The sequence below is a fragment of the Callorhinus ursinus genome, unplaced genomic scaffold, assembly GCF_003265705.2.
Source record: "Callorhinus ursinus isolate GAN/ISIS: 27379988/994484 unplaced genomic scaffold, GSC_fseal_2.0 scaffold10, whole genome shotgun sequence".
In the NCBI taxonomy this organism is placed as follows: Eukaryota; Metazoa; Chordata; class Mammalia; order Carnivora; family Otariidae; genus Callorhinus; species Callorhinus ursinus.
Window position 1 is genome coordinate 26,437,209 of NW_027397072.1, and position 11,132 is coordinate 26,448,340.

An 11,132-nucleotide genomic window follows, 5' to 3' on the forward strand; every position below is an offset into this window, starting at 1 on the left:
GTCTGAACCTTCCATTCTTATTAAATTGACCTACTTACATTATTTGCCTCTGTATGTTGTGGTGTTCCCCAATGTTCTTTTCTAGTCTCTAACCTACCTGAATACCATTCCTTCAAAGCACAACTCAAATCCTACCCTGAAGTGATTCCATAATCCTCAGAACTCCTAAAAACACTATCTCAATTTATCCAAAATTTATTTGCTGTCTTATGACTTACTTCAAATAAACTGTAAATTCTTTGAGAACAGGGAATAATTTATACTTCTATCAAAAGATCTAGCATATAACAAGAGATAAATAAACGTGAAGACCTACATGTGTATACATACGTAACATATATACTTACACACACACACTTTTTTTTTTCCTGAGCTAGCTATGTAACTGAAGCAAATGTGATTTCACCCTTACTTATAACAGTAACCGAATACTTTAATTCTATGGACATGATCTGAATGCTGTAGGAAGGATAGAATGACAATCCACAATCACATCTGTCTCTCCTATTACTCAAGTTTTTAGGGCTAGTTCACTAGGGGAAACAATAACACAAGTAAAATTTTTCCAATGGCCAGTGTTATCAACGTAGGTACACTGGGATAATGTTAAATAAGTTACTAGACCAAGTCAAAGTTTACTTACCTATTTTTACTTCACTTATTTTTAAAATACAAAATAACCTTTTACAACTACATTGCTTTAAATTCACCCTTATTACTTAAGTTTAAAATCACACATATAGACACACACACACACGCCACACATGCTTTGAATTTTTTTAACAATAACATTCTCTATAACAATTCACATTATCAAAATGGCATTACTGATTTCATTGAGAATTTAGGGAAATAAGATTGCATTTCAAATTTTTAAGAGAATAGTCCATTTTAGGAATTGTTGAATCACTATACTGTACACCTGAAACTAATAAAACACTGTAAAAAAATTGTGCTTACACCAAAAGAAAAAGAAAATAGTTCATTTTCATTCACTACTAATAAATAGCTGTAATCAGAGAATGTTTTGAGCTGGATTAAAGGTTTCTTCTTATAATTGAGAACATTACTGAAGACGTCTTTTCAAGTCCAGTGTGAACCATGTCTTATTTTACTACCCTAAGAATATTCAAGAATCTATAAAAATTCCTCCAGAATCATTTGCCCAAATTTCAAGGCAAACTACATAAAAAAGTATAAAACACTTCTAGAAAGATATAGAAAACAAAACCAAAAGAAATAAATCAAAAGATGGCCATGAAAGTGAAAACTGAGACTTTCTAACCCTTCAAAACACATTGAAGGAAGCAGCTTAGTGACTTGTAACCCAGAAAAGACAATTATGCATTGATAAATTGAATATTAATAATGCACTTAATGGAGGACAAGCCCAGGAGCCAGGGACTCCCATTTCTCAATTCCTGTTCTGCCACTGGCTAGTACAGAGTCTTGGGCACATCCCCATAGGTTAAACAAGAAAAGCTTTACTGACATTCTCAGGCTGTGGGAATTGATTAAATGTTTATGAAGTACTTTAGGACCATGACGGAAAGCCAAATATCATTTGCTTAGTACAAAACGACAGCTACCTGTTAGGCTTGCAAATCCAATCATTATGATTCTTTTTTGTCTTCTTAACATAGCAAATCTTCAGTAAGTCAGTAAAGTGCATGTATTTATGAGCCCGTTTAGTAACTTCAGAGAAATGAATTTTCTTCCAAATCTTTGTTGTCTCACAAACCATGTCACTACCCAACCCAACTATTTGCAAAAGGAAATATGATGCGATCCACATTAAAGTTAGGTCCAGCTATTGATAAGGCAATACCAAATGACTGAAAACTACTAGGAATCACAGTGGAACTTTCTTTGTTAACTTACCAGAAATGTGACTCCTGAAAGTAATCCCAGAAAACAGTCGTCCTAACAAAACGTTTATTAAAGGGAAAGTCCGTAGGCTTTCTTACATAAAGAGCTCTAAAATGTTTGTAGACAGTGTCGACAGAAGACTAAATTCGCTCAGACCCTAATCTAATTCGTTAGGTAGTTCCAGCACCTGCTTGGTGTTGAGCGACTGGAGACTGGTGAGCCTGCCGAGCAAAAGTGCTGATGCCATCTCCAGCTGCCCCTTTCCGTGAATGACAGTAACAATGAAAACACTGACAAAAGAGCTGGGAGGCCACCCCAAGCCACTGCTTGGCAATACTTCTACCCTACCCCCAGCATACACGAGCTACAAATCCCAGAAAAGGCCCTCCTGCAACAGATCTCACAGGCGGAGACCCTGTCTCTAGTGTGGCAACGGGAAAAAGTACTACCCTGCACTCCTTTCCAGACAGCTGAGCACCTTAAAGGTGAGGGGAACGCTGCCTCTTTCTAAACTGCCAGCGGAAGAGGGAGAAGACTTCCTCGCAGGAGACGGGTGAGCAGAATCGGCCGTGCACACTGCCAGACCGAGAACTGCCCGGGTCGCGGGCGCCTCTCGGACCGCCGGCGGGGAGCAACCGCGAGCACTGGAACGCGCGTCCCTCCCTCGGCTCCGGGTGGGGGAAGCCGGGCTCGGGCGCCGGGCAAACCGTCCTCCCGGGGGTGGCAGCGCTCGGCCGCCCGCTTCCCGGGAGCTGGAGGAGGCGACAAGTAGGCTCGGGTCCGGGAGCACCGGGAGCACATTCTTGCCTCGAGCCTGGTCCCGAGGGAGGGCGCATGCTGCCAAGGCGGTGACTCTCCCTCTCGCCCAACTCCGGGGTGAGCGAGAGGGCGGCCGGCCCCGGGATGCCCGGCGGGATGCCACCCGGGTGGGGGAGGCGGCGAGGTCGGCCTCCGGGCCGCTCCCTCCCCACGCGGTCCGCGGCAGGCGGCCGTCCGCGCCCTCGTCCCTCCCGCCGCCGCGCGGGGCCGGGCCGCCGACCTCGGCCGGCCGGGCGCGGGGCCAGGCGGCGGCGGCGGGCTGACGGGCCGGCCGGCCTGGGGCCCTACCTGAGGCTGTGTACCAGCTCCCGGCGTGACTGGCTTCCCGGCAGACCACTCGGTTGGACATCTTGGTGCCTGTGCCGCCTATGGTGCACGAGGATGAATGAGGAGGCGGCGGCGGCGGCGGCAGGAGCGGCTCCGCGAGGGGACGAGACACCGCGGGCCCAGCCCAGGAGGAGGCGGCAGCGGGGAGGGGATCAGCCCGGCCCAGGAGGAGGAGGAAGAGGAGGAGGCGGCGGCCCAGGAGGAGGAGATGGCAGCCGGGGCGGTGGCGGCGGCAGCAACAATCACCACAAACTCCGGCCACCGCCGGAAGATGGGGCCCGCGGCGGCTTCACCGAAGCCCGGAAAGCCCTGGCCCCGGCCCCCGGACTCGCCGCTGCTCCCCAGCCGCGGCTGGTTCCGCCGAGCCGCCCCCACGGCCCCCCCCCCCCCCCGCTGGCCCCCCCCAGCCACCGCCGGTGACCCCACCCCCGTGACTCCGCGCCCGCCCCCTCCCCCCACCCCCCGCGGGACTCCCCGCACCCACCCCCACCCCCGGCAGGGCCCTCCTGCCCGCCCGGCCGCTGGCCCGCGGGCCCCGCCCCGCCCCGCTCCTCCTCCAGCCGCGCGGCGAGGTTAACGGCGGAAACCGGACAGGCCAGACGGCATCTGGGGTCGGGCGGCCCCGCGAGGAGGCAGCGGCGGCTACAGCTCCGCTCACACAAAAGCCCAGGGCCGGGGCCTGAACCGGGGAAGGCAGACCCAGAGAAGAGCCAACGCTTCCTTACTCGCCACTCTAACGGGTCCTGCCCACTGAGCATGCCCAGCAGCCGCTGCCAGGCCCGCCGAGGAATCTCAACGTGCACGCTCCGCTCTCCGGGGTTTAGCGGCAGCAGAGGCTGGGGGGGGGAGGGAGCGGCGGGGGGGGGGGAGCAGGACGCAGCCGCAGGGCAAGCCCCCTCCCCCAGCCAACTTCCTTAAATGAAGAGCACCGAGGGCACGGCGATGCGGCTTTCCACGAGGACAGTCTAGCTTGTCCTCTCCGACCTCATCATACACACGAATCTTTGCTGGCTTCACACCCCCAAGGTTTCACTCCTAGGGATGCAAGCCTGTGGCCACGTTGAGAAGTTCATTTGTAGAAACAGGCACACCTTAGTGTGCTTGTGGTCCCCGCAAATGCTAGTTTTTGCTTCACTGGGCCACCTTTACCACCTAATCTTGGCTTTGACACTGTAAACATTTATCTTGTTTCATTTTATACGGACGTAGGTGCATTGTCTTAACCCCCTAATTAGATTCAAGTGTGATATAGCTAGCCTGTAATTCTCATCTGTGAAGAGGGGATAATATATTCAAGGGGTGTCCCTAGGATTACAAGAGTTAATAAATGTAGAGCCTGACAGTATGCATACAATAAACATTACTTCCAACCCTTCCTTCTCTTATAAATCCCAGTATTTCACATTAGTGTCAGGAACAAAGAATTCCTTTAAAATTATATAAGAATCACAGGAAAGTAGGATATCTTGGACCTCGGAGGAAGTGTTGTTATGAAGTAGATCATTCCAAAACTGGACAGAAAGAGAAACTTGCATGTCTTCAATGAAAGATTTAAGGTTAGAACCATAAAATTGTTATATCTGAATTTCATACTAAACATCGTTGGTAGAGTTCAAAGCAGGTATCTGGCTGCCTAATACTCAAGTTTCCCTAGTGCCATAAGATACATTTTTTTTAGGGGCGCCTGGGTGGCTCAGTCGTTAGGCATCTGCCTTCGGCTTAGGTCATGATTCCAGGGTCCTGGGATCGAGCCCCGCATCGAGCCCCGCATCGAGCCCCGCATCGAGCCCCGCATCGAGCCCCGCATCGAGCCCCGCATCGAGCCCCGCATCAGGCTCCCCGCTAGGCAGGAAGCCTGCTTCTCCCTCTCCCACTCCCCCTGCTTGTGTTCCTGCTCTCGCTATATGTCAAATAAAATCTTTAAAATATATATATATATATATTTTTTTTTTTTTTAATTTACTATCCTGTTCCCACCCCTCCTCCATCTTTTTCAACGTTAAGCCCCAAGGATCTTGTGTGAGATCCCAGGCCTAAAAGCCTGGTCAATTACTGGAATACTTCTGGCTTTCACACCTTTTTCTACACAGTTATTAAATATCCACTGACATGTATTTCTTTACTCAAATTTTAACCCTCTCACTTCACCACTAACCTGCCGAAATATTACATATTATGCAGAAAAAAAAAAGATGTGCCAAATAGTCGATTTAAAGATAACAAAAAGGAGGGTTGCAGCTAATTCCACGGAACTCTTCCTGGAGCCCCAAAAGTCAGTGGTAAATGATGGCACGGTAAACTGGTAAACTTTTCATCATAAATTTCAAGAAAAGGAAAACTGTTGATATGGTTGATGTGGCATTGATAAGCAGTGATAGCTTTTGAAGTTAATGATTCCTGATTCTGTTTCTATACCCAAAAAAAGCATGGAAGGAACACTGAATACAATGAATTTCATAATTCAGGCTGGTCAAATTAGAAAATCAGATTTGAGTCATGTCTCTCTGTCCCTCACCAGCAGTGATCATGGGCATCTCATATGTAACCTTTTCAAGCCTCAGTCTTCTCATCTGTCAAATGCAAAGAGTAATAATATCTAACTCACAGACTTGCTGGAAGAATCATTAAGTAAAGTGAAAATATTCTGAAAACAATTTATAAGCTGTTCTTTGTTTCTTCTTATCATTATCCTCTGCTCCTAGCAACAATCCTAGGAACTCATTCCAAACTAGTAACCTAATTTAAATTTAAGCTTCCTCCCTATGAAAATGCTCTACAGGAGGCTTCTTTCCCCAAAGGATTTTTCTTACTGGTCAAACTCAGCAAAGACCAAAATGCCAAGAAAAGTGAAAGGTGTTGCTGTTGTTGTTTTAAGATTTTGTTTATTTATTTGACAGAGACACAGTGAGAGAGGGAACACAAGCAGGGGGAGTGGGAGAGGGAGAAGCAGGCCTCCCGCAGGAGGGAGCCCAATGCAGGGCTCCATCCCAGGACCCTGGGATCATGACCTGAGCCAAAGGCAGACACTTAATGACTGAGCCACCTAGGCGCCCCAAAAAGTGAAAGGTTAAAAAATCTATTATCTCTAGAATGCTCTCAGTATATCCCATCATTGTTCCCTCTGTCATCTTTTTTTAGCTACCTTATTCAAGGATAGACTCTTGAAAGAAGTATGTTGAAACTATTCACTTACCTCCCCTAAATTAATGGAGACCCATATAATGCAAAATACTCATTTCATATCCCAGGAGAAGCCTATTTGGTAATATGTACAATTCCCATATTATTAACAATTTCCATTATATCCACCAGGGATTTGGGTTTGACACTCCATAAACATCAGTCATAGCAAAAGGTAAGGAGGAATTCCTTACTAATAAGAGTCCCTATAAAGCAGACTTTAATAAATAAAGCACCACTAGTCCCAGAAACCAACATATGTTCTGAAAAAGCATGTCCTATATTCACTGCATCAGTCTATATTAACAAACAACTAGCACAACCACGATATCCATCAATATGAGACTTGTTATGTTGGCACCCATTAAAAACAATAAGCTCTAAAAAAGAGCCAAAAAAAAAAAAGGCAGGTTGCAGAACAATATGTAAAGCATGCTACCATTTGTGTAAAAATGAATACTTTAAAAAAAAAATTTTTTTTGCATATACACAGAATACTTCTGGAAGAAAACACAATAAATTGGTAAAAGTACTTGTTTAGGTGGCTGAGGTGCAAGGATGCACAAAAGATTTAAAGTTTTGTGTATCTTTGGAATTTTGTGCCATACACATATGGTACCTCCACACACACACACAATACATCTTTAGGCTTGATTTTTGGAATCCACATGGCAATATTAAATTGACCATTTTTATAATTTACTTATCCACAGCAGACAGCTTGAGGAGTCCACTAATTACTAAAAGCCCTATATCCAAAAAATATTCTAGAATAAAACCACAGAGTTTTGAAAAAATCAAAGTTGAGAGACGAGTTTAGCATAAAGATACTCTTTTGATTTCAATTAAAACTGGTACTCTAGGGCGCCTGGGTGGCTCAGTTGGTTAAGCGACTGCCTTTGGAGCGACTGCCTTCGGCTCAGGTCATGATCCTGGAGTCCCGGGATGGAGTCCCACATGTCTGCTTCGCCCTCTGACCCCCCCCCCATGTGCTCTCTCCCTCATTCTCGCTCTCTCAAATAAATAAAATCTTTAAAAAAAAAAAACTGGTACTCTAAGAAAGACAAATACCATTATGATTTCACTTACATGTAGAATCTAAAAAACAAATGAATAAATAAAAAAGCAGAAACAGACCCATAAATACAGAGAACAAACTGGTGGTTGCCAGAGGGGAGTGGAGGTGGGGAGGGGGCGGGGTATGACCAAAAATTGGTGGAGAGTGGGAAGTGCATCTTCCAGTTATGGAATGAATAAGTCACAGGGTTGAGAGGTACAGCACAGGGAATACAGTCAATGGTATTGTAATAGCGTTGTATGGTGACAGATGGTAGCTACACTTGTGAGCACAGCATAACTTACAGAGTTATTGAATCACTATGTTGTAAACCTGAAACTAATGTAACATTGTGTCAACTATACTTCAAATAAAAAATAAATAAAAAATAAAAAAAACTAGGGGCGCCTGGGTGGCTGAGATGGTTAAGCGTCTGCCTTCAGCTCAGGTCATGATCTCAGAGTCCTGGGATCGAGTCCCGTCTCCGGCTCCCTGCTCACTGGGGAGTCTCCTTCTCCCTCTCCCTCTGCCTCTGCCGCTCCTGCTTGTGCTCTCTCTCTCTCTCAAATAAATAAAATTAAAAAAAAAAAAACTGGTACTCTAGTGTCAAGTTTGCCCTTCCATTATAAGCCAAACTTAATAAGTAATATTTATTAAACACTTAACTATGTATCTGACACTGAGCTAAGTACATATTTAGTGATTCTTATTAAGATAAAAATTTGTTCACTTCCAATTTTTTTGAATAAATTTTATAAAACTTTTTTCATATTTATTGTTAATATTATTTAGAATCCCCAGAAATGAAATAGCAGAGTTAAAAGATTTTTAAGTTGGGCACCCGGGTGGCTCAGTTGGTTAAGCGGCTGCTTTCGGCTCAGGTCATGATCCCAGCGTCCTGGGATCGAGCCCCGCATCGGGCTGCCTACTCAGCAGGGAGTCTGCTTTTCCCTCTCCCACTCCCCTGCCTGTGTTCCCTCTCTCGCTGTCTCTCTGTCAAATAAATCAATAAAAAATCTTTAAAAAAAAAAAGGTTTTTAAGTTTTTTTAAAAGGCTGATAAGAGTTGTTTTTTTTTTTTTTAAAGAAAATTCTTATTCATTACTGCCTGGCCCTTTTATATCTGGTGACCTATTTTCCACTATTATATTACTTTCCTACTTTCCTAATTTAAATGTAGAGATTTTTAAGTAAATAGATTCTCAGTGATAGCCATTTAGAGCTTTCAACTTCATCCCTCATTTCTACAGTCTGATGATAGGTATCAGGCCACCAATTTGTTAATGCCTTTTTGGAATCCAGTCCAGAAAAATATCTGGCTATAATATCTTATGCTATCCTTACCACCATTCTATCATGTTTCTAACGGAAGTTATCAATCTTAAAATCCCACTATACCTTCTCCTAAATAAAATTTAAGCAAAGGTTCAATATTCTTCCCATAGGATCATCAGAATTGAGTAGACAATGTTGTCATTCTATCCAAATCATTTTTCTTTTTTTCAATTCAAGGTCTCTATTTCCTCTACTTATCTATGCCTGACTTGCTCTAGTGGTCCTCCCATTAACCTACCTACCAACGTAATTCAAGAAGTCACTCTATAATATATAGGACTTTCTACTCTATTTCTGTATTTGTTTACTGAACAATAACCTATCCATTAAGCATTCAAAGGGTAGGAATGGTTTCTACAATACAATTGCCAGCTACATGTAAAATACCTCATCAAAGTATAGAGAAATTTGCTTAACTGGTTTCTATTTCACCAGCTTACTGGAGTAAGTGATGTTCTCCATTCCCATGGTATAATAAAGTTGAACTCATAAGCTTATAGACTACACTTTTTAGGAAACTCTCACATGATTGCAGACTCCTCCCCAGGTTTGTGTGCATAACTAACAAAGGTCAATAGTGTTCTCCAGCTTACTTAGGCCAGTTGCACTAGGTACTACCATTACATAATTTAATTAAATATTACATAAACCAATGAAATACAAACACATAATGCAAAAGGTGTACACAAATTAGGTGGAATGCTTTGGAAAGATTAAGTAAAAACTGTCAAATTAGAGTCAGGTAAGATGACTGAAGGCTGGAGAAAAAAATCATGAAGAAAGCATAGGATTCTACAAATTACTGCTTAAATGTCTAAAAGCATATTCTACTCTCAAAAAAACTTGAGACTGAAATGTGCAGACCATACATTACAGGAGTGGTTTGAGGAAGAAAAATGATAAAGAATTCCAATCAGAGAACCCAATCCCAGAGAAAAGATTGGAACAATTAACAAGTTAATACAGATTAACATGTTTAAGTTTTAAAAAAAACCGTTCAGTGTCATTTATGATTTCCTACCATGACTCACTTTTTCATCAACCAACTAGATAAAAGGGCTTCTACTATACACACATGAGAGCAGACTGATTTTCCCCCAAAGAAACATTTTAAGCACACTTGAGAGCATTAGAGCAGAGGGTAATATAGCATTAAGGAAAAGTAATAGGGCATTAAGCTGGCTTTGAATCCCTGCCCCAAAGTTATTTCCCCTATAACCTTGAGCAACTTAACAAAATCTCACTTTCCTCATCTAAAAATGAGGTATTAAAATTAAACGTACCTCACAGGGCTTTGAGGATTATACAATTCATGTAATTTAGCATGGTGCCTAGCACATGATAAGTGTTCAGTTAAGTAGCATGTGTATTGCCAGCAAAAGATATGCCTATTCTCAGCTGTTCCTTTAAAAAGTATCAATTTCAAGATTGAGTAATTTAAGCCCCAACTCAAAGATAATAGAACACTAGAAGTAATGCAGCACTAGGCAGAATACTACATTACTTCTAAGTGATCTTAACCAAGGGGTCTATCAGAATGCCTTAAAGAGTTTTTGTCAAATTCAGAAGCCAGGCTCTATCACAATTTAATCAGGCTCTCCAGGGCTCTTTATATATGAAATATATATGAAAAGTTCCCCAAGTGGCTCTGATGTGAATCACGGATGAAGAACTGCTGTAAGATGATAAACTATTGATGCTTTAATAAAAAATTACCCAATTAGTACTTAATCAAATGTTAAAATATCACAAAAAAGACTTGGGCAGATTAATGTAGGAGTTAGCCAAATAACCAAAATGCATCTGATGGAATTAGTATTTATGGAAACTACTTTATAAGCAAGAGATCCCAATCTTTGCAGGTTTTTCCTATGCAAATTATATAGATCTGCAATTTTAAATCAAAACCATGTCCCCTCCCCACATGCATCACTCATACTGAAATAAGCTTTTCTTGTATTAAAGTGAACTATAAGACATACCTCATGAGCATACCTCATACCTCAACTTTGTCTTCACATGTTTAGCTTGGACACACATCTTTAATGTGTGTCTTTTTTTTTTTTTTCTTTTTAAGATTTTGACAGAGACACAGCGAGAGAGGGAACACAAGCAGGGGGAGTGGGAGAGGGAGAAGCAGGCCCCCCATGGAGCAGGGAGCCCGATGCAGGGCTCGATCCCAGGACCCTGGGACTATGACCTGAGCCGAAGGCAGACGCTCAATGACTGAGCTACCCAGGCGCCCCAGGGTTTCTTTCTTTTTTTTTAAGTAAACTCTATGCCCAATGTGGGGCTCAAACTCATGATCCTGAGATCAAGAGCTGCCTGCTACCAACTGAGCCAGCCAGGTGCCCCCAAAACAGGGTTTCTCCAACCTTAGCACTGACTGATATTTTGAACTGGATAATTCTTGTGGATGGGTGGGGAATGCAGGTTGTCCTGTGTATTGTAAAATATTTAGCAGCATTCCTGGTCATTACCCACTAGATGCCAGTAGAACTCCACCTTACTTCACTAGTGACACCCAAAATGTTTCTACACATTGC

The 11,132-nt window shown here is 43.4% G+C and overlaps 1 protein-coding gene across 4 annotated transcripts in view; it reads right to left on the minus strand.

Moving 5' to 3' along the window:
* MEMO1 (mediator of cell motility 1) overlaps nucleotides 1-4,178 on the minus strand; it is a 119,127-nt gene extending 114,949 nt beyond the window's left edge. For 2 of the 4 annotated variants that reach the window (XM_073897232.1, XM_073897228.1), the window contains exon 1: nucleotides 2,977-3,185. In XM_073897232.1, the coding sequence (XP_073753333.1) occupies nucleotides 2,977-3,037 (61 nt within the window). In that variant the 5' untranslated portion in view covers nucleotides 3,038-3,185. Of the gene's footprint in view, nucleotides 1-2,976; nucleotides 3,304-3,499 lie in introns of those variants that run through there. The other 2 variants (XM_073897235.1, XM_025868012.2) reach the window with 2 other exon arrangements.
* Between the last annotated feature and the right edge of the window lie 6,954 nt (nucleotides 4,179-11,132).